This window comes from Portunus trituberculatus, chromosome 28 (genome assembly GCF_017591435.1).
Source record: "Portunus trituberculatus isolate SZX2019 chromosome 28, ASM1759143v1, whole genome shotgun sequence".
NCBI lineage: Eukaryota > Metazoa > Arthropoda > Malacostraca > Decapoda > Portunidae > Portunus > Portunus trituberculatus.
Genome location: NC_059282.1, coordinates 10594522 through 10618071, shown reverse-complemented (window position 1 = coordinate 10618071; position 23550 = coordinate 10594522). Strand labels below are relative to the sequence as shown.

At 52.2% G+C, this 23550-nt stretch overlaps 1 protein-coding gene across 4 annotated transcripts; it reads left to right on the top strand.

Annotated features, from left to right (window-relative positions):
* The first annotated feature begins 1148 nt into the window (after positions 1-1148).
* LOC123510139 (mucin-2-like) lies at positions 1149-22180 on the top strand. 4 transcript variants are annotated; one of them, XM_045264983.1, is made up of 3 exons: positions 1149-1348; positions 5698-6904; positions 17101-22180. In XM_045264983.1, exons 2-3 carry the CDS (start codon positions 6863-6865, stop codon positions 19549-19551), a joined length of 2493 nt encoding a protein of 830 aa, XP_045120918.1. In that variant the 5' UTR covers positions 1149-1348; positions 5698-6862; the 3' UTR covers positions 19552-22180. The 4 variants fall into 4 exon arrangements, with proteins under 4 accessions (XP_045120918.1, XP_045120919.1, XP_045120916.1 ...); XM_045264984.1 differs by lacking the exon at positions 5698-6904 and having other exon boundaries at positions 1150-1348; XM_045264981.1 differs by lacking the exons at positions 1149-1348; positions 5698-6904 and adding an exon at positions 6911-7376.
* The last annotated feature ends 1370 nt before the right edge of the window (positions 22181-23550 follow it).

The following is a 23550-nucleotide window of genomic DNA, read 5'->3' as shown; positions in this document are numbered from 1 at the left end:
TCGCCCGACACTCACGGATCACGCCCATATTTTCTGTCACTTTCCACATATAACTTATTTGATATAATATTAATGTTGGTAGCGCATATAAAAAAAAATTTATATCATCCAAGCCGAACAAGGTCTTGCCGAGCTACGTGTAGTGTTGCCATCCCAGTCTGAGCGAATGTTTCAGTAAGTCTGGGCTGAAAAGTTGGTGAAATGTCGTGGAGGACAAGCCGTCGAGGGCTGTCCCGCCTCTACCTTATCCATTCGCGTCTTGTAACATGTACCATAATATTCAACATTGTTTATTTTATTAAGAGCATGGGCAACAAATACTCAGGATGGCTCTCAAAATGCAGCAGACGATATTTGAAACATGTCCGGTGCATAGTGGAAGCGCCTGTCTCCAGTCAGCTCCGGCTACGTGATTCAGCCCAGAGACCTTACACTGGCTGGGGACGACGCCACCTCCTATCGACCAGCTTTCAAATTTTTATATTTTATTCAGAAATCTAGGTATCATATAGGCATAAACTTGCATCTAGAATAGGGCAAATATATTGATCTTTCTAATTAGTGAGCCCACAAGACGTTTAGGAAGGGGTTGGGCGAGCTACAGCAAGGTTAGAGGGAAAATTCCATCCTAGATTATACGAAATATTGATAATTGATGAGGTGTCCGCTGGGAGGGGGAGTTTGGGTGGTTTGTTTCACTAGCTTACCTTTGCTAGCTTATTTTTTGTTTTCGTTTCACTAGTATGACTTAATGAAAGCAACGAGGAGATTTATTTCATAGTTTGTGTGTCTTTTAGCTCACTCGCTACAGCTCGTTGTTGGCAGCGTAGGAAGAGAGTAGCTGGGGAGGAGAGCAGTAATGGTCCAGCTTTGTCCGACTCTCTACGTCACGCCGTGTCGTCATTGCCAACTTACGAACATACTAACATCCTGCTGGCGGACACCACCACCTAGCGTATTTCGCTCATTATAACCCTACATGTTTGTCCCGCGATGGTTTCCTACCTTCTAGAGGCCACCACTGTAACTACAACAACTAAATTTGTTATTCTGTAGGACGCAAAGACGAACAGCAGTGAAAAATGTGCCGACCTTAAAGAGAGCGCTAGTTGTAGCAGCACCCGCTAGAGGCACGAGAGAATGGTGTGGGGACTTTGTTGAAGTTCAGGCCTCAGAGCGACCCGAGCTGGCGCGCGGCGTAGAGCAGTGGGACTGTGTGTGTTATTGTGTTTTGTGTCGTCACTCAGTGAACCCTCACAGTTTTGAACATTGCCGTGAATTTTAATCATGAGATCGTCAACTCGACTTCCAGAGCATCATGTGAGCTGAAATGTCAGAGCAGATTAAGGTAGGTTGGCAGAATTTTGGCCGTGTTGGAAGGAACGAGAGTGTGTGGACGATATTGGCGTGCAAGTTTAGTTACTGTTAGCTGTGTGTGCCTGGCTGCACCAACACCACCACTACAGGACACCGATACAACAGTTCCTCACCACCTTACATGGTGCTGCTCTCACTCCTAGAAGCTGGGAGAATGTGGTGAGGGTCTGGGAGAGCACCATATTACCACTCGCCACATTCATCTGGTAAACATCTCACCACTCGCTCATCACTCGTCATAACCCCCTAAAGGTGCAGGAGTTAATGTGAGCGGTGTGTCAATGGAAGTGTTGTGGTGTTGGTGTGGTCATTACTCGCTCGTTAATCTGACATTGGATAATGAATGGGAATGCTCACTGCCTTTCCTCAGTGACAGTGATGAAGATAGTGAGTGAAGTGTTGTAAGTGTGTACATGACGGGTGTGTGACTGTCTAGCCACTGAGGCAACACAGGTCTAGAATCACGTGTATTTGTATTCCCTCAGGCTGGTGTGTATGTGTGTGTGCCTGTGCCTGGTGTGTGCTTGGACGGATGGTCAGTGGGTGGTGGGTGCCGTTTACCTGTTGTGCCTGAGCGATGGGTCTCCTGGCAGGCGGCCCAGGTGTTCCGTCAGAGAAAACGTTAGCAGTGTTTTCAGCGGCGACTCGCGAATTTCCCCCGCATGCCTCCCTGTGTTCTGCGCTCGGCCACGACAGGACCCTCGCCGCACGTCATGTTACCAATGTCGTGCGAATACAGTTCCTAGCACATTCCCTGACGTAATACTGGTTATTCATTATGCATATCCATCTTCATTTGGGGACGATTCATCACCGTTACTTTGCGCTGGAGGAGTAAAACAGTAGGAAAAGATATAAAACACCGGACGGCTATTAGTCATCTTTCCTGTGCGTGCTGATGGCGGCGGAGAGGGGACGGGTCGGGGGATGGGGGCAGCGAGGGACCCTGGGCAGCACCCCCTACTACTCCAAGGGGGCTACAGGACCTCCAGGGTGCAGTGGGTACCAGCTGGCACACTACCGATAGGGACGACACGCTGGTGCTTCGTCAGAGTCATCACGAGACTGCAGCTCATGAATTAGACAGGAAGTAAGCTTGTTTTTGAACACTAGGACGCACGCCACTAAACTTAGGTCCTGAGACACCTTCAGACCGTGCCCAGAGGAGCCACACACTGACGCAGCAGCTGAGAATAGTCACGGGACTCCAACTCATGAATTAGACAGGATACAATCTTGTTTTAGAACCGTAGGACTTGCACTACTTAACGTAAAACATAAGATACTTCAACACAATGGCCAGAGAAGCTACCCTACAACAATAGGACAAGAATAACCCCTGAACACTGCCCTGATCAAGCCTTCGTGAGTCAGGAGGCTCGTGTGGTGGTGTCCTCGATCTCAAGATACCTCACCACTCAGCCACACACTGCAGGGTTTAGCTACAGGCGTTTCCATGGGTGAGAAATGAGGTGATGGTGCTGACTGAGGTGTAATGGAAATAGTGACATGTAGTGTGGTATATTGTCGATGGTCTGCATGTGTGTGTGTGTGTGTGTTATAAATATGGTGATGGAAGTGTGGTGTGGTTTAGTGTAGTGGTGGTCGGTACGTGATGTAGCGGTTTCTGGAGGTGTGTGTGTGTGTGTGTGTGTGTGTGTAATTCACCTCGGTCGTTTGCAGGTCACCCAGCCAGTCTTCCCCATTACGGAGCGACCTCAGAGCTCATAGACCGATCTTCGGGTAGGACTGAGACCACAACACACAACACACACCGGGAAAGCGAGGCCACAACCCCTCGAGTTACATCCCGTACCTATTTACTGTTAGGTGAATAGGGACCACACATTAAGAGGCTTGCCCATTTGCCTCGCCGCTTACCGGGACTCGAACCCGGCCCTCTCGATTGTGAGTCGAGCGTGCTAACCACTACAATACGCGGTGTGTGTGTGTGTGTGTGTGTGTGTGTGTGTGTGTGTGTGTGTGTGTGTGTGTGTTGGGGAGGAGGAGGAGAATGGGCGAACGTATGTATATATGTGGAAGTATGTACGTTTCCTGGCACCTAGAGAATTGTATCGAGTTAAAAGTATGTGTGTGTGTGTGTGTGTGTGTGTGTGTGTGTGTGTGTGTGTAAACGAGGGGCACAGTATCGTTGAGTGAAGTGGTTAGGTTAGGTTAGGCATGATGATGGGGATGAATTACGAGACAAACACGTTTTCAACAGCACCACGAACAAGTTACGTCATCTCAACACACTTCCGAAACATGAGTCTTACTTGTCAACACTAAAATCGAATCTTTTCCTTAACTCCTACAGTACCACGGTACATTTTCATATGCTTTCTGGTTAGTATTTGGTATTCTACAGCTTCAGAAACTCATGCGGGAGATATAAATACTGAAGACTGGTCATTAATCTTCTGACCTCCATAGACCCTTCTTAATGCAAATAAAACAGTCTAACCATATCTAAAACTCGAGGTAAAAATGCGTCCTAGTACTGAAGGGGTTAACCTCATCGTAGAAAGAAAGGGAAAAAAACAACTTCACCCTCACCATTAAAAAGTCCAGTAAAAAAAAAATAGAATCACACTTTCACCTACATTGCGTCTTTTAAGGGAGAGGAAAAATAGAAAAAAATGACCAAGCTTGTATGTCAGATTCCCCCTTAACCTCTTCTGCCCTGGGATGCAGTTTTACCTTGTTTTGGGTTTGATTTTATTGACATTAGGAAGGGTCTATGGAGGTCAGAAGATTAATGGTTCACAGCCTTTACCATTTTAATCCCCCCACATAAGTTTCTGAAGCTGTATAAAATCACTAAATAGTCACCAGAAGGAATATGAAAACGTGTTATGGCACTGAAGGGGTTAAGTCGTATCCCTGACTCAGATTTTTATCATTCTGCACTTAACTCGCAAAATTTGAGTATTAATTGACAAATTGGCTAAAAAATACAAGTTGTGCCACCAAATGTCCTAATTATTCACTGTAGCTTAATCAAAGAGAGAGAGAGAGAGAGAGAGAGAGAGAGAGAGAGAGAGAGAGTTACAATACCTCTAATCGATCCTACACCAAGAAAACATATCATAAACACACAAGATCACCAAAATATATAAGACCCGTACAAAATTAATCACCAAGTATTGCCTCCTTACACCTCGTCACAACCATCAAAACAAAGGTCACCACCTCTTAATGCACTCGTCACCACTGCCATATCACCACAAAACATGCATAGAGTAACTGCAATGGTGGGTATAGACAGCCAAAGAAAGTAATACGCCCAGAGAAAGAGAGGGAGGACGGGAGGGAGGGGGTGAGGACAGCAAGACAATCCGGCAGGACCCGTGACGTCCTGGAAGGCAAATCAGCAGGTCTTGTATGAATGGGAGACGAGAGGCGAGGAGGGAGGCAGGGGGTGGTGGGAGGCGGCAAGCGAGGGTGCCACGCGTACGTAACCTACCCCCTCCTGAGCAGTGTGTAAAGGGAGCGTGGCCAGACGTCAGGTTGTGGCCGAGATACGAGGGCGGGGCGTGAAGAGGCAGCAGTGGGACGGTGGTGGGAGGGAGGGACATGTCTAGAGGGAGGAGGGGGCGTGGTGAGTGGTCCACGTGGTAGTGTTGTTGTGATGGGCTGAGGTGCAGTGTTTGTGGGCCTCAGAGAAAACGGGGGTCAATATTAGAGGCCGGCTGGCCACATAAGGACCCGCGGACACGTCCTCGTACAGCAGCAGGTCCGCCTCTCGGGCTGACTCAAGTATTTTGTTGCATGCCGGGAAGGGGGTTACTGCCGCGCGCTCTACTCGGCTGCTCTCTCTCTCTCTCTCTCTCTCTCTCTCTCTCTCTCTCTCTCTCTCTCTCTCTCGACTCCTCGCTTCGCTCGCACATGTTAGTTTATATTATATGTAAATAAATAATTGTTCGTATTCTGTGGGTCAAACAGCGCCACTCCTCCTGCTGTGTGGGCTGACGTAATGCCTGACGTCAACCCACGGCGAGGTGACGATGACTTGAGACGTGACACGACTACAAGTTTATGTGCACTCTCTCTCTCTCTCTCTCTCTCTCTCTCTCTCTCTCTCTCTCTCTCTCTCTCTCTCTCTCTCTGCGTTGTGATGGTTGTAATTGTGAGTAATTTATAACCCCGTGCTGCGTCTCAGTTCCTACTCTACAACCACCATCGTCACCACCACCACTCTTCCTTGCCTTGTTTTACCCTGCCTCTTTCCGACCACCACCACCACCATCACCACCACTTCTCTTCTACCACTATCACCACCACCACCTCCTCTACCTCTTCCTCCTTCTCCTCCTCTAGCTGCTGCTGCTGCTGATGCTCCACCACCACCACCACCACCACCGCTCCCTGCAAGAGTTGCGTTGTGGCTCTACCCCTCCACCACCACCACCACCACCACCACCACCACCACCACCACCACCACCACCACCACCACCACCTCCTCCATGCCCCTTCTCTCGTCAGCCATACCCTCCCCTGCTCCGCCACACCACCACCACCATCTCCGCTCCCTCACCACTCCAGTGCCCCACCCGTGGTATGCCCCCGTCCCCCCACCCCGTGTTGGTGGCTCTGGTGTGGTGGTGGTCACGCGTGGCCGCGACGTTTAATAAGGGGAGGGGGTAGGTGAGGCGGGAGGGGGCGGCGGGCGGGGCGGCAGCTGTGGCGTGAAGCGGCCTAGCGTGTCGGCTCCCGCACCGCCGCCAGGAGGACTCGCCCTCCTGCCGCAGGAACGCCAACCCGCATGGACTTTCGTCAGATTTTCTCACTCTATCATCTGGCTGATTGAGGCGCTATCTTATCAGCCGTGGTGGTGGTGATGGCGGCGGCGGCGGCGCTGGCGGCGGCAGCAGTGTGGTGGCGTAACGCTGCGGGCCCCTCCCCTCTCAGGCTGCCTTCCCTTGGCGGACTCCTCCCTCCCTCTCTCCCTCACTCCCTCCACCACACTTTCTCCGCTCTCTCCACCACCTCCTCGCCTCCCTCCTTTCTTTCTGCTGGCGGAGTGGCGGCCCGCGCGGCGCGGCGCGGTAGGTGAAGCACAGACAGCCACGTCCGCCGCCATCAGGTGGCCTTCAAGTGACTCAGGTGGCAGCGTGGCCAGGTGGCCTCGTGGTGACCCAGCTGCCACTGGTGGAGCAGCCAGGTGGCCACCAGGTGACCGCGGCAGGTGTCGCAGATGACCTCCTGGTGAGGAGAGGGGCGTCCAGGCGCGCCGCATGTAAAGAGTCCTTTTGGTCTCTTGCAATGTTTGATGCAGCTCCATCCCGGCGGCGATGGTATGGCGGCGGTGTGGTATATTGGAGGTGGGACCGTGGCGGCGGTGGTGGTGATGGTGGTGGTGGCGACGGTCATCGACGCGGGACGCTAAGGAAACATCGATCCAGGGAGCAAGTCTGCCTCCCGCCTCTGAGCCACCTCCACCTGCGGCAGGAGTCACGCCAGGGGCGGCCTACTTCGGGTCTTGATGTGGACTTTCATTTCCTCGCGATGCCCGATAAGGCGAAAAGTAAGCCTGGTCGTGCCGTGGTGCCGTGCCGTGGCGGGAATGCACGACGCCATGGGCCTTGGGGACGCCAGTGTGTCAGCACTCAGCAGTGCCTCTATCAGTGCGGGGCGGATGGTGGTGGTGGGTGGTGCAGGTGGTCACCGTCACCGCGGGAAGCTTGGGCAAGACTTGGCCGCGGCGTGGAGGAGGAGCTGGCGACGGGCCTGCCACCTTGACTATGTATAGCGCGGCGCCGCCTCCTCTTCGTCGCCAATCTGGTCCTGTGAGGCCGCCGCTACGCCGCCCCTCAGGCCGCAGGGTGGCAAGGCCGCAGTGCCATCCTGCCGGCGGGCGTCCCGGCCCTACGCTCGATGCCGATTCTTGGTATTCCCGCCTCCCCCTCGCCGCGTCCCGGCTCCGTCCAGCGACCCGAGCTTCCCGTCCCGCTGCGGGCCGGACCTCGCCTCCCTCCCTCCCGCCCTCACCCCGCGATGTGAGTCAGAGGGCAGCCAGCCCCTTCACCCAGCCGCGGCTTTACTATCAGGAGAATACACTAATGAAATGCCTTGAAGAGCCCGATGCTGCTACTCCTCGGGGCGCGGTGATGCTCCGCGCCCCTCCTCACCATTACCTAACTGTGTGTGTGTGTGTGTGAGAGAGAGAGAGAGAGAGAGAGAGAGAGAGAGAGAGAGAGAGAGAGGGGTGAGGGAGCGGGTGCGCGCGCGCGTCTCGAGAGGCCCTGGTTGGGGAGCAGCAGCCCATCCTGCCGGGACGGGCCGAACCGGACCGCCGTCGCCCCACGTCCGCCAGATGCACGCCCTTACACGCGCTCCCTACGCACGTGCAAAGGGGGGTAGGGAGAGGGATTGGAGGGGAGAATATGAAGGGAGGCCCGGAATGAGATGGAGGGACGGACGGAGAGGGAAGATGAAGGGAGAGTTGGAAGGGGAGAGAAAGAGAGGGGAACAAGAAGGGAGAGAAAGAGAGGGGAGCAAGAAGGGAGACGCAAAAGGGAGTGAGAGAGGAAGGGAGCGCCCCGGCCGGCACCACGCCAAGGGCCGCCTCCACCACTACCACCACCGCCACCACCTCCTCCTCCTTCTCAAACAATCGGCTCACACAGACAAGGCAATAATTAAGGTGGCCGGCCCACTACAGATGAGCGGCGCGATAAGGCATTTCCATGATGTCGCTAAGCACTTAATCCCTCCCTTTAAATCACCTGACAGTTAGCCTGCGTATATGCCCCTCATTGCTTCACGCCGCTCTCAAACTTGGCTCATTGTGGCTGTTCACTTTTCACCTTAGCCCCGCGACTCACCCGCCCGCTCCCCACTGCCTGCCTCTCTTTCTCTCCCTCTGTGTTCTGAGCACATAACCAACAGAAACACCCTGCAAGACACCTTCTAATGCTCTCAATGCATTCTATAGGCGAGGCTTAGTTGTCAGTAATATTCAAGTGAGGCGGATCTTGCTATATTTACACACTTGAGACGCATCTAAACCCTGCAAGAGAAAATGCGCATCTCAACTGAACTGCAGCGGCGTGACGTGACCGGGTTCGTGGGGGGGAATGAACCGAAGGGAAAGGAGCCCCTGGTAGAGACGAAGCAATAGGACGAGGCAGCTGGGCACTACTGAAGGGGGATAGATATGAAAAGGAGTTTGGGGTAGATCTTATGTTACCACGTGTCCAGAGAGAGAGAGAGAGAGAGAGAGAGAGAGAGCAGGGAACATACTTAGAGACATGGAAAGTAGTCTTGAGTAGGCCTGTGTCTTCCCATTACTCCCAGGAAGGAAACGAATTGTAGAGGAGTGCAGAGTAAGGACACGTGGGAATAGGGAGACTGAGGTAGTGAAGGTAGTGACAGAAATAACATCAAGGAGGAAGTATTGAAGAATTGAAGACAGAAAGGCAATCTGGAATAACCATGTTTCTCCTCATGTCTCGGGCCCAACTAGGAAAGGAAGTGCAGGGAAGGAGCATGTGGGAATGGAGAGGTTGGCGAGGCAGAGGCAGGGGAAGGGGAAGGGGATACCACTGGACTGGGAGCATGGGGAGGGGGTGGAGAGCAAGGGCAGAGGCAGGGTACACGTTCTGAGCGTCACTTGGTATGTGTATGTGCAAGCCGTGTTGAACCCTGTGGGGAGAACCTGCGGCTCTTCCCCTGCCTGCCTAATACCCTGCCTCCCTGCTTGCTTCCACTGCTGGTAATCAGACGTGTGTGTGTGTGTGTGTGTGTACGCGTAAAGAAGTTAGCGCGTCATAGTTCGAGAGAGAGAGAGAGAGAGAGAGAGAGAGAGAGAGAGAGAGAGAGAGAGAGAGAGAGAGAGAGAGAGAGTTGGAACTGAGAGAGAGAGAGAGAGAGAGAGAGAGAGAGAGAGAGAGAGAGAGAGACGAACGAAAGAACGAACGAACTAACAGCAGGAGGAGGAGAACGAGTAGGAGGAGATAGGAGGGGGGGAGAGTTGGATGAAGGGGACGGGGGAAGAAGGAGAAGGAGGAGGAGGAGGAGGTAGTGGTGGTGGTAGTGGCGCAGGAGGAAGAGGAGGAGGAGGAGGGGTGTGGTGTGGCCTGGCGCGGATCGTCGTGGTATTTCCTGCCCCCCTCCCACCCAAGTCCTCCTCGATTCTCACTGTTTTCCATTCTCCTTTGCCTGTGTGTATGGTGAAGACTTGTTGCTTGTCTCCTGAACGCAATGCACCTTCGAGCCGCCACCCAGCCGCCCCACTCTTGTGTCTGTGGCCTGTGAGGGACGGCGGGGAATGCTTGTGTGGGGCATGGCTGGGCGAGGCGAGGCAGGGAGAGGAAGGGAGAGGGAGGGCACAGATCCAGGTGGTGGTGGTAGTGGTGAGCAGCTGACCTCTCTCTCTCTCTCTCTCTCTCTCTCTCTCTCTCTCTCTCTCTCTCTCTCTCAGGTGGCGATCTGGAAGTGGTGGTGGTGGTGGTGGTGGTAGTGGTGCAGGCGCTACGTTATATATATAATTATTTTTGGTGGAGCCACAGTCGCTCTACCTGGCAGAGCACACACACACACACACACACACACACACACACCGTTCTGGCTCTTTCCCCGGGCAGCCCTGGCTCCCTCCTGCCGCTGCTAGAGATGCCAGGAGCCAGAGAGAGAGAGAGAGTAGGAGAATGACTAAAAAGAAATTAGGGAAAGACTTACATTGAATGCGAGGAAGAGAAAGGAAAGAGAGGATGAAAGTGACGTAACTGAAAAGAAATTATGAAATGAAGAGTGAGAGAAGAAAATGAAGGAAACGTAGATTTGTGAAGACGAGAACGCGAGGTAGAGAAAAAGACAAAAGAAAAACGAGATCACGTAACTGAAAGAAAACGGGTAGATGGAGAGGAAGTGATAGGAGGTAGCAGGGATAGACTGAAGAAGGAAGGGTCACTGTAGAAGTAAGGAAGGAATGCGCGGGTGTTTGAAACTTTGATGAAATATGAGTGTGCTATTATGCACCTGATGTAAAGGAGTGCAGAGTGTTGGCTTATCGTTTACCTCGTCTGATAAGATAACCACACACACACACACACACACACACACACACACACACACACACACACACACACACGCACACGTTACATACTAGATCAAAATTTTACCCTTAAACTCAAATAAAGAAGACAAAACACGAACTACTACTACTACTACTGCTGCTGCTGCTGCTGCTGCTGCTGTCTATCTGTCTATCCTGTAATTCGACAAACGTGTCCACACTTGACTAGCTTCCAGTAAAGATGTGTTGTTGGTCGGTCTGATTAACAACGAGCTACGTAAATGTGAACGTGGCTTTTGTGTGCTTGAATTCTCGTCCCGTGAGCTGAGAGAGAGAGAGAGAGAGAGAGAGAGAGAGAGAGAGGTCGTTCTTTAGTTTTGTCATTCTAATTTTTTTTTTTTTAGTTTTTTTCCTTGTTTTGGTCAGAGAGAGAGAGAGATTCCCTTTCTTTTTTAGCCAATGTCATTTTCAATCGTGATAGAGTTAAGAATCCCATACCACCACCACTCTCTCTCTCTCTCTCTCTCTCTCTCTCTCTCTCTCTCTCTCTCTCTCTCTCTCTCCACTTTATCCGTATATTTATACATGTTGATTTCTGGCTGCTTTGCTCTCACTAATTTAGCATCCCCCTCAACGCGCCCCCATCCATCCCCTCACACCCCTCCCCTATTCTTCCCCTCAGACTCCTCTCCTCCCCCTTCCTTCCAAATGGGCGCCCCTCTTCTCTTCGCCAACTTATTTCTCCCCTTCTTCTTCCCCTTCTGGTCCCTACAACCCTCCCATCCCACGTTTTCTCTCTCTCTCTCTCTCTCTCTCTCTCTCTCTCTCTCTCTCTCTCTCTCTCTCTCTCTCTCTCTCTCTCTCTCGGCCTCTTTCTCCCTCCTCTTACTCACTTCTCTCTCTCTCTCTCTCTCTCTCTCTCTCTCTCTCTCTCTCTCTCTCTCTCTCTCTCTCTCTCTGAACCAGTTTTGTCACTTTCTTTCGGGGGTTTCCTTTAGGTGTGTGTGTGTGTGTGAGCGGTAACGTGGGAACAGCAGTAGGAGTAACAGCATGAGGGAGTAAGAGAAGTTGAAGTTAGGAGGAGTTAGCATATAGAAGAGGATGTGGTGGTGGTGATGGAGAATGTGGAAGAGTAGTGGAGTGAGTGGAGGCGGAGTACAATGATCGTGGTTCGCCTTTAGTATAAGGAGAGAGTTGGAGTAAGACAGGCGGTCCTCCAAATAGTGAATAGTGTTCCGTAGCGGCCTTGAGTCATGCTGGAGTCGCGAGTACAAGTTTGCGAGTAGCAGGTACACGTCGAGGCAGCTCTGCGCACGTCTCTCCTCGGCTGCATAATGACAACAAGCCAGCGGCAGGACCCCTCATACAGGCCTCCACAGCCCCTCTGTGCACGCAGCCCTACAGATGTGCCGTCGCCAGTAGAAATTGACGTCGGTGGTGGGGAGCCAGTTGGTCCACAGCTGCGAGAGAGGAACAGTCTCTACGTGGCCTCGCCGGAGCCTGTTCAACCCGCAAATACCAGCGTGGGCTAAGGGAGTCTCGCTCTTACTGCCGCCTGCCGCAGGACCGGGACTCCCAACGCACTGCTGCAGATGAAGCAAGTTTAGGTCTGAAGCGCCGCACGGGAAACTCGATTCTATGTACGACGCGATAGAATTTACAGGAGTGTGTCGGAGTATCTAGCAACTAGCATATGATAGCGGCGTGCGCGACTACCGTCCTTCTGGCGCTCGCACGTAAGGCGGTTTTTGCCTCCGCCGTGCCGCTCACCCCGGCCAGTCACCGTTGGGTCTCCCTCTTTCCCTCCCTCTTTCTCCCCTGGCCCCTCCCTGCTTCACTCAAGGTAAACTACACTCCAATATCGCCCTTCCGCATCTATCCCGTAGGGAGCCATATCCCGTGATGTGGGTTGCGTCCCCTCAGGCACCGATAGACGCCGTAGCGAGGGACTCTCGCCCTTGCTGCTCGGCGCGCAAGATCTAAAATTGTCGATTTCCGCGCAGGCGCCGAGCCTTTCTACCACTGGTCGAACAATAAGTTAGCCAATGGGACGGGAGTTCAGCCCTCACGCGCGGGTGACTCACAGACCAAATTGGAATAACGGCGTCGGCTGGTTGCTACGTGGGTCGGACAAAACGCGCGTGGAGCACACCAATGCAGCCTCTCGGGCCGGGAGGAGTAAGTTCGATTTTCGTCCGCATGGGGAGTGCGGGGGCGCCACAACCCGAGTCTAGCAAACAGAGCTCTGAGGACAACAAGAAAACACGCCTCGAGAAATATGGAGGAATCAAAACAAAGAAATGTAAGAGAAATTAATAATTTTACCACGGGCTCGCATTACGGCCCCCTGCGCTCTTACTCCTTTCGTTGGGACACCAGCCAGGGGCGCCCCGTGAACTGTGCGGTCTCAGCCGATCTCCGCTGCGTGACGATGAGCGCACACGATTAATGCTCTCTTGTTAATATATATTTGGGCAGGGGGAGGGGCGGGGTGTGAGGGCAGGTGTGGGCAGGGTGGAGAGCAGGCCAACAGGTGGCAAGAAGAGGCGGCAGCATGTGCGGTCATTGTCAGTCGCTCCCTCGCTACGCTCACCACCTCTTGAGTTGAAGTTGGCGCGGGAGGTATGGACGTGTATCCACCTGTTACGTCACCGTAAGAGCTTTGCGTGCAAAACTTGCCGCTGCCGCCCCGCCGAGGCTCTACTCCTTCTTGAGTGCCGGCACTGCCGGCTGGCTGACTGGCTGGCAGGCGTGGGCGGCCTCCCAACCCCTTTAACGCCTGCATTTAAAAGCGATTGAACTTCCCTCGTACTAGTACCTGCAACTCCAAGTTTGGATAGTTTATTCCCCTATCCCACCATTGCATTCATTCATTAGTACATGTCTAGGGCGGCGGCGCTGGTGGTCCCTGCAGGGCTGGCGGTAGAGGTGGACTGCTGGTGCAGCTGTGGTGGGGCGAGCGCTGTTACACAAGGCGAGTTGCTGCTGCTGCTGCTGTCGCCTCCGCCTGTGCCGCCGCTGCCGCCGCCGTAGAGGCCAGTCCCGCCTGCCTCTTGCCGCAACTCTCGCTCTTGTGCTCCAGCCACCCCGAGGCAACTTGCCCTGGCTAAGGTCCAAAAATTATTTCGAAGATATATGGTGTAATCAGTAATGAGTTACACATGGTAATCGCTCTCGAAATGCAGAAGAAGAAAGTCAGGATGAAGATGTATCTGCATTTGTGTCACGCCAGGCACCTGGTGGAGCCGGGCAGCGTGTAGACAGAGGCAATTGTAGCGTTAATGTGGGCCGGCGGGCGGGAGCGAGCCTGGTGGCGGAGGGCGGCCACGCAGGCGCGGCCGCCTCCTCCACTAGAAAATACCACTATTTACCTCGTTGCCATGGTAATGCGCCACTACTTAGACAACATTGCTCAAGGTTTATCGACCTCGTGTTTTGTCCTGTGGTGCACCCATAGGATCCTCGTGTGTCGCACATGGCACATCCAAGACAAAGTCTCCCGAGCAGGCGGTCCTGAAGTTAGGCCCAACCGTTCTCGCCCCTTAATTTTCTTTTTATGTGCCTTCCCTGCTGAATTGATCCCATTTTCTTTAACAGCGACGCCTGGGGGCCGCAGCCCTCCGAGGCTTGTCTGTCGGGGGATCCGCGCCGCCCCCTGCTCCCGCTCTGTCTGGAGTATCCTGCGAGTCGCTACTACAGAAGTCTTGCACGTGCATGGTGCGGGTGGGGGAGGGACCGGGATGAGGAGGTCAAACGGAGCTCCATCAATGCCCCGTCCTCATTCACGACTCTGCATAAGCTTCGTTATATTGCGACAATGGGAAGTAGAAAAATAGAAAGGGGATGTGAAAAACCATGACGGAGGCAGACGCAGAGGGACAAAATGGAGAACCCTAAAATTCCCCCTCTTGAAAAATTGTGAGGGTGGCTGGGCGGGGGGAGCGGGAGATGCTGGGCTGGGAGGGGGACGGCCTCGACTCTCCTTCGGTTTTTGTCTTCTCTTGCTTCATCCCCTCCTTCTCTCCTCCTCCGCCCGTCCGTCCCCGTCCCCGTCCTCTCTCCGACCAGACAGAAAATGGGAAATTCTCCGATGCTGAAATTCTCCCTGTAGTCGATGGTTTCTTGTGGGGCCTGAGCAGCCGTCAGCCCCTTCTGCCCCGCCAGCAGGAGACGCCTAGCTCTTACCGGGCGGCACGCCACGGATGTGGCTGGGGAAGAACTGGGTTGAGAGAGAGAGAGAGAGAGAGAGAGAGAGAGAGAGAGAGAGAGAGAGAGAGAGAGAGATTGTAACGTAGTGAAATGAAAACCTTAGTAGTAATGTCAAAGGTACTACCACTACTCAGCCTTTAAATTGAGGGAAAATCAGTAGATGTGTCTCTTCCACCCAATGCACTCTTGATTACTTGAAAACGCGCGCGCGTGTGTGTGTGTGTGTGTGTGTAGAGCGGTGTATTGTAGTCAGGAAGGTTGGACTAAGGAATAGTCTAGGAAGTGTGCCCGTATAATTTCACTATCCGCGCTGCGCACTCACCACCACCACCACCACCACCTCCTGTTTGCTGGAGAAGAAAGTATTTGTAAGCTTTCCAACTCACTCGCTCACTCCCTTCATTCACTACTTGCAGTATTAGAGGCATTAATGCGTTTGGAGTCATTACACAGTGTCGTATGGTGTTTTAAGTAATGGAGTGATGATTTGTACGTAATATTTCCTCCTCCCAACTCAAGGTTCTCACTCGCGCGTCGTTTTATCAGCCAGTCTATCACTTTGCCTATCTTATTGTTCTTCTCACTCTCTTTTCCAATCCGCTGTTCAATCATTCAGTCATTCATCCATCAGTCTAACTAGATAGTTTGACACTCGGTCCGGTCACCAGCCAGCAGCCAGCCAGCCAGCCAGTCAGCCAATCGGCCCGCCAGCCAGCCACCAAGGATACCACGACCGCCAGTCACTCCCTCCCCGCGTCTCAATGGTCTGCTGTATACAAATGTTGAGATTTTGTACGCTGCTGGGGCTTTACGCCAAACATATTCATCACCCGCGAATTGATGTCCGTAGATGGTGGTAGCCTATTCACTTTAAAGGATATACGCACGCACGTGAAAGACGAAGCCAAGGGAGGAGCGCGGAATCGGACGAGGTGGCAGCCCGCCCTCTTTACCTACTTCCCTCTCGCCACGCACTGCGCTCCGCTCACTCCCGTTTTTCTTTTTTACTTTTTTACATATATAATTCTAATATTTTAAAGCAATAAAACTTAATTTCTGCTCCCACTTCTATGAATGATCGTGCGTGTTGTAAACTACAGCCGTAGTGATAGAGAATATATCATGTAGTATGGTTAAGGCTGCCTTTCTATGAGTGAGGGCTGATAAATACTTAGTTCAGGGGTTTTATCATTAGAAATCCAGGGTTTCTACCCTGCTAAGGAGTGGACACAATAATTGCCTGCGTCATGTACCTTCTAGCTGGGTGTTAGGGGTTAGGTGTCTCGCTGTCTTCGCTTGTTTATCAGCGGCCATGGTGACGACGAAAGTGCCCTCGAGAACATGCTGGGCGCGCGTGATCTGGCCTCCTGCCTCCTCACATGTACTATGTAACCCCTTGGAGGCGTCCTTTCGCATCTCTCATTAACTTGAGTGTGCTGTAGTACACACTGTTGTACATTAATTGTGTATGTGTGTTTCACTGTTTGATCTGCTGCAGTCTCTGACGAGACAGCCAGACGTTACCCTACGGAACGAGCTCAGAGCTCATTATTTCCGATCTTCGGATAGGCCTAAGACCAGGCACACAACACACACCGGGACAACAAGGTCACAACTCCTCGATTTACATCCCGTACCTACTCACTGCTAGGTGAACAGGGGCTACACGTGAAAGGAGACACACCCAAATATCTCCACCCGGCCGGGGAATCGAACCCCGGTCCTCTGGCTTGTGAAGCCAGCGCTCTAACCACTGAGCTACCGGGCGTGTGTGTGTGTGTGTGTGTAACTTACTGTTTGATCTGCTGCAGTCTCTGATGAGACAGCCAGACGTTACCCTACGGAACGAGCTCAGAGCTCATTGTTTCCGATCTTCGGATAGGCCTGAGACCAGGCACACACCACACACCGGGACAACAAGGTCACAACTCCTCGATTTACATCCCGTACCTACTCACTGCTAGGTGAACAGGGGCTACACCTCAAAGAGACACACCCAAATATCTCCACCCGGCCGGGGAATCGAACCCCGGTCCTCTGGCTTGTGAAGCCAGCGCTCTAACCACTGAGCTACCGGGCGTGTGTGTGTGTGTGTGTAACTCACTGTTTGATCTGCTGCAGTCTCTGATGAGACAGCCAGACGTTACCCTACGGAACGAGCTCAGAGCTCATTGTTTCCGATCTTCGGATAGGCCTGAGACCAGGCACACACCACACACCGGGACAACAAGGTCACAACTCCTCGATTTACATCCCGTACCTACTCACTGCTAGGTGAACAGGGGCTACACCTCAAAGGAGACACACCCAAATATCTCCACCCGGCCGGGGAATCGAACCCCGGTCATCTGGCTTGTGAAGCCAGCGCTCTAACCACTGAGCTACCGGGCCGTGTGTGTGTGTGTGTGTGTGTGTGTGTGTGTGTGTGTGTGCTACATTAGTACACTAGTTATGACTTACGATGAGTTGTGCTAACATTGTTTTCACTCTTGCAGGGGCACTCGACGATGGGGCTTCCTCGAGCAAGCGGCAAGCGGCGGTGGTCTGGCGAGGACGGCGGGGAGGCTCTGCCGGCGGCCAAGGTGATCTGTACGTCACCGCCCCACGCCCTCTGTGCTGAGGACGTGCTGCATCACCCGGCCCTCACCCACGCCCACGCTACCACTCCCGCCCTCGAGTGTGAATTGACTAGCGGCGCCACGGGTGACCCCTCCACCACCAGGCTGGAGCAAGAGGAGCTGCCCCCCGGCGTGCCTGGCAGCGCGCCCCCCTGCCTCCCGGGGCACCACGCCTTCCCGGAGGAGTCCGAAGACGACGATTCTGATGACGACCACGACGACTTCATTGACGACGAGGAGGATAAAGACTCAGGTTTCATCGACAGCAACTCAATCGACAACTCTTCAGACGACGAGGTGGAGAACAGAGGGATTTCTGGAGACGCGGGGGAGTCGTGTTCTTCCACCTCCTCCTCTTCCACCACCACTACCACCACCTCCACCACCACGGCGTCCACCTCCCTTCAACTGTCTCTGTCCAAAGTCCTTTCCCCGACCTCCACCAGCCCCCAGGTGACGCCCTCCCCAGCCCCAACCCTCACCATGTCACAAGTCCCTATCCTCCTCCCCAGCCCTCCCCTCCCTCTAACAGTGTACACCCCCACTCTCTCCTCCGTGGTAACCTGCACCACCATTCCCCTCGCCACCACTAACACATCCCCCTCCTCCCCTGTGGTGGTTCAGGCCCCAATCACCCCCCCACTTGTTACAGGCCATACCACCACCTCATCCTCACCCCCTCCCCCTCCCTTCTCATCATTCCCCTCCCTACCCACCACCACCTTCCTTCTCACCTCTGTCTCCACCACCACCACCTGCACCACCACCACTGCCACAAGCACTACTGGCACCAGCACAGAGGACCCAAGCCCCAAAACTCTCCCCAGTGAAGGAAGCATCACCACTGTCACCGCCACCCAGACAAGCACGGTGGTCACCAGCACTTACCAGGGAGCACTTTCCTCACCAGTATATGAGCCCCATCCCTTCTACCCAGGGGAGTCCTACCCTTCCCGGCCCTCCACCCCTACCTGGGAGAGCTGTAACTATTATGACGGCTCCCAGCCCACCACCAACAAGTACATGGAAATTTCCCCCAACAAGTCCACCTCCAGCCAATCCATTCAGTGTGACGAGAATGGCAAGTCCTACCTGGAGCTGGGCAGTGCCTCACCCTACACCCACACCTACTCCAGTGACTGTGGCAACTACACCACATCCCCCTCCAGCTACCCAGCACAGTCATACAACCAAACCTACACCAGCCCCAGCTCCTATGGTCAGCCCAGCTCATACTACGGCCCCAGACAAAGCTACAGCCCTGGGCCCTATGTGTATCCCACAGGGGAGAACTACACCACCTTTGAAGGGGAGAATGGGTGTAGCTACAACTACACTGGCAATGCCTACGGGAGCGTACGGGGCTCCCTGCTGCCTTCCCGAGGTCCACCGCGTTGCATGTCCCCGTACTGCGACCCCACCCGTAGCAGCCCCAGGCCCTCCTGCTACCACCAGCAGCGGCTCTCTGTGCTCAACATGTCCATGTACAAACTGAACAGGTTTCGCCAGTTCCCGGACCCCAGCCTTCACAGATCCGTACTGATCTGCAACACCTTGAGACACATCGAGCGGGAACTGGAAGCTGAGGGAGTGAGTGTGGCCTCCCTCCTGGCCCATTCCCATGGCCACCCTGCACATCCACACCTGCAGGGAACCACCCTAGGCCCAGGGTCCCCACCGTGCCCAGAGCCCATGCCGTCCTCATCTCCCTCACCTCCAGCAGCCACGGAGACCCCGCTGTCCTCCATGCACACACCCCCGGTGGGCTCACCCCTGGCAACTCCCTCCACCCCACCTCCGTCCACCCCTGGTACCCCACCCCCTGCCACCCACTACAGCACTCCAGTGTACCCCACCCCCCAGTACCTCCCCACGGACCATGCCTCAGGCTCTTACGACAGCAGGGAGACGGTGCCGGTGCACATGCGGGCTTACCCTAACCTGGTGGCCAATACCTCCCACGAGGAGAGTCGGGAAGGACCCTCTGGCGTGACGGCAGACACCACTGAGGGGGAGAGTTCTCCCTCCACGCCTGCCCCACGACCCACGCCTGGGCCCCAGGAGGAGAGAACAGACGCCATCAACTGGTGTTCAGTGTTGAGTCTGTCCTCACAAACTGATCTGGACTCCATGAACAATAATGAGTACGGTGAGTGGAGCAATGAGACGGGCGGCGACTTGGACTACAACCGGCCGGAGGACGGGCCGCCCTGGAAGCTGCCGTCCCTCAGTGCCGAGGACGTGCTCAAGTCTTTCCCTGAGGCCTCAAAAAGACTTGAAGCGAATGAGGACCTTGATTCCATTATAAATGTCTTGGTTGGTTCTTAGCATTTAATGTAGTTTAGCTAATTGTTAATTCATTCCAAAGGAATCAGTGTTAATATTTTGCCGCCATGCTGGCAGGAAAAATACATCGCAATCCAGTGCATTTGTGGACAACCAGACTTTGCTCAACCCCTGGCTGGCGCGGTGGGCCACACCTGCAGCCTCCCGCCCACGTCCCAAGGGTGCTGGCCTGCTTAGCCCAAACCTGCAGCCTCCTCACCGTGTCCCAAGGGCTCTGGTCTGCCCGGCCCTAGGAAGCTTTGCTGTGTGGCTGAGCAGCAAAGGGCCAGTAGCCCCTCTGATTAAGGTTAAATACTGTACCTGCATATAATATACAGATATTAAGTTCTCATTCATGTAACAGTGGCAATATTCAAGGTTCCGTACCAGAGTTTTAGGCAGGTAGTTGCCAAACTATTGATTACTTAAGACAAAACTTAAATCATATATGTGCTACATTATAGACAAAGGTGCTTATATTCAGTTTTAATTGTTACTTTGATTATCTACTGAGTAATGTTGACATTTTTCATCTCAAGTGGTTGTGTCATAGTATTTTCAGTATTTACATGCTACTTTGTTTTGTTGTGGCCTGGAATGTGAGTAAGCTAGTGCTGCTGCATGGGAAGTGTGTAACCTTTGTGGCCCACCTGCAAGTTCAAAATATTGAGCCCCATTAAGTCGGGTAGGCAAAAGGCAGCCCCACCTTCACCCCAAGCCACGGTGGGGTCTAAACATGTCACCTGTGGGTTTTTCTTTGGTGCCAATGGGCCACAGCTTGCTCAGGCCAACACGGGTCACTAAAATTGTTCAGAGTGCAACGTTTTGACTCACAAGTAATGTGGCAGTCACACGAGGAGCTAGTTGGGTCCTGAGTGGACTGTGATGTCCCACTTATCAATTACTTGATCTCGGGTGATTTTATTATAGAATGACTCGTTGATTCTAGTCGTGGTGAACGCCATAGACAGCAGTGACCGCGTGGTGGTGCCGCGCAGTGCACCTCACATACTGGCAACAGCTTATACTTGGTCTCCTGTTCAGTTTCCTTGTGGCCAGCACTTGATAACTTTGAATCTTAAAAAGTCTTTAAGAGAACAGAAATATTTGTTAATTTTATATACATGCTATTCTCTATATTTTCTCTATGATTTCTGTGAGATTGTGTGAATTTGTTAACCATCAAAAAGTAGCAATTTTTGTATTGTCTAGGATTTTTTTACAAGTGGTTCTGAAAAGTACACTTTGGTATGTCAATTGCCTCCTCAACTGTAGAGATGTACATGGGAGGTCCACGAGGGTCTCCTCACCCACACCTCCTACTAATGTTTCACTGTCTTATCTCAAAAGTCCACTTGACCATCCCCAGTCTGGCAGTGTGTGGGGTCAGCTCAGCCGGGCCGGCAGTGTCACACCTTGGGTGGGAGTGGCACCATGCCGGCCCGGCAGCCTCACGCCACGGCTGGGTTGGCACGCTAGTGTTGCCCAATGAATTTGCTGCAGCAGGAGGTAGCACAAGTGTGAAGTACAATGGCACTGCCTTAACAATAATGATAACTAGTTAGACGATACTTAATTGGCTGTGATGACATAAGGAAGCTCCCTCACTTAAGGCTGAGCGATTTGTAACCTCGGTTGTGCTCTACTCAAATTCTCAACCACTGACCACTATTGTGATACGATTGCTCAGTATGTAGTAGAGTAAACAGGAGAACCATGTCGAGAATTTACAGTTATTATTTTTTTGTTTGTTAGAACGCAAGCATATGCGAGGCCCGGTTCCTCGTCACCCCACGCCTGCCTGCCCCTTGCCTTGCACACTGCTGCTGCTGCTGCTGGGGACACACACACACACACACACACACACACACACACACACACACACACACACACACACACACACACACACACACACACACACACACACTTCTCCGATGCCCTCCCCACCCCCTGGCCGGCACGAGCGAGCTTGAGTACATACATTCAATTATTAATGGTTTGGTAAAAACGATGGCGGTGTGTGGGGGGGTAATGGGGCACCTCCCTCCCTTCCCCCGAGTATTGATTAGCTGAGGACACGGCAGACCAGCAGCCGCCGCCGCTAAAGCTGGGGCGCCGCGCCACCGCAGCGGCCCTCGTCAGGAGCGGAGCGTAGTCCCTCGCCCCGCACCTTCTAGCGAAGGGCGAGGAGTGAAACGGAGCGGCCGGGTCAGGGCGGGGTAGCAGCAGCAGCAGCAGCTTTAGTGCAGATGTCAGCTGAGCTGCGTGAGGGCCTCGGGCCTGCACATCATAATTATCTGTGACCCTCTCTAGGGATGACCCAATGGTTACTATGGTAATGAGTCACATAGCAGAGAAAACTGTGTATAATTCCTCGCCATCCGCGTCGTGGTGGCGGCGCGGCGGTGCGGACGTACTCGTACTTACACCGCGGTAGAGCCGAGGGAAGAACCAAGCCAAAGACTTTCCGTATGAAAAAATTAAGGTGACAAATAAGTTTTGGCAGTTTCATAGATGGCTTTATGAAGCAAATGAAATGTATTTTATATAGATTTTTGTGTATATATTTATTATATGTAAATATCTGTAAGTAATGTCAAAATGATTAAGCAATAAAAAAATCAAGTGTCAAGCTTCCTTTCACTTTACCCTCACCCCCTCATCCCCTCCACCACCCAGGCCTGTCACCACTACCATCCCCCACTACACCAAGACTGTTACCACTACCATCCTGCCCAGCCTGTTACGTCTTGTCCTTCCACACACCACATTACCACCACCCACCCATCCCACTATCACCACCAACATGAGTCAGGCTAATGACCGAAAGCTTCCATAACCAATGTTACGGAAAGCTACACGGTGTTTGCTGGCTTAATTAGAGTTTATCATCACCTGGGCTTAAGTGAGAAAAAATATTGGTGGCCCTTACCGTAGAGAACACTGGTATTTACTGGTGGTGTATGGGTAATATTCATGGTATGGTAGTGAAATGGTAAAATGGTACAGTGAAATAAAGAGTTTAAATGGTGGGTGAAGATATATCGCTGGGGAAATATGAGGAAATACAGCAGAGAAGAAAAGAAAGGAAATAAAAAAATAATAAATACGAGTACATGGTAAGGTAACGAATAAAATGACAACACAGAACACTGCATAAAGTGACAGCAAATAATGGAATACTAAAACAATGCATAGAGACGCAGAAGATAATCGTAAAATAAACTAAACATCAACCATATCAATACATGAGAGACGTCCAAGGAGAAACAAAACCACTGTAGTTTGATAAAGAAGGCAGCATATTCAATCGTCACTCCTCGTTACGCCCAACCCTTCTTCACAGCACAACATACAGCATCATTCACAGGGGACCCACGGTGGTTATCAAGGGGAAATAGCCAACAGGGAGCCACTAATATTCACACAAACAAAACTCGCTCCGCCACGGCCCGTCCCTGCAGCCAACGGGACCCTCCAAGTGCCAACCCGCTGACCCGCTCTGGTTTTGGCGGGAATTTTGTTTTCTTATCCGAGGACTTAATCGTATGGGGAGAAGTTCACATATATCTGATAAATACTAATAAATAAATACTAATTGTTAATGGAAGATATTTATACTAATAATGATGATAATAACAATGATAATAAAGATAATAATTTGCCTACCTACATATCAAGAAGTGGTTATCGTATTTTGAATAACAAGTTGGTAATACATAGTTAAGATGATGATAAAGGTAATTAACAATAATTATAATCGGTAAACACTAAGTGACTGCATTTACATAAAATTACATTTGATTATATACACAGTCTTTCATTTCATATTACTTATCAAATAACTTGCTCTTATTTATGATTTTTAATTACGATTAAAATGAATAGTCAACTAAGAGGAGTGAAAACAGTTACCTATATTATGAGGAAGTCTTTAGAATCTGCAGAGCAACATATTACTAAAATTAGAAGAATTCACAAGAGAGTAAATAGCAGAATATC

What these genes read in the sequence shown, in the direction of transcription:
- LOC123510139 (XM_045264981.1), top strand. Translation starts at nt 7,122, where the DNA reads ATGTATAGCGCGGCGCCGCCTCCTCTTCGTCGCCAATCTGGTCCTGTG. An exon ending in TCCCGCCCTCACCCCGCGAT is followed by an intron (nt 7,377 to 17,100) that starts GTGAGTCAGAGG and finishes TCACTCTTGCAG; the next exon opens with GGGCACTCGACGATGGGGCT.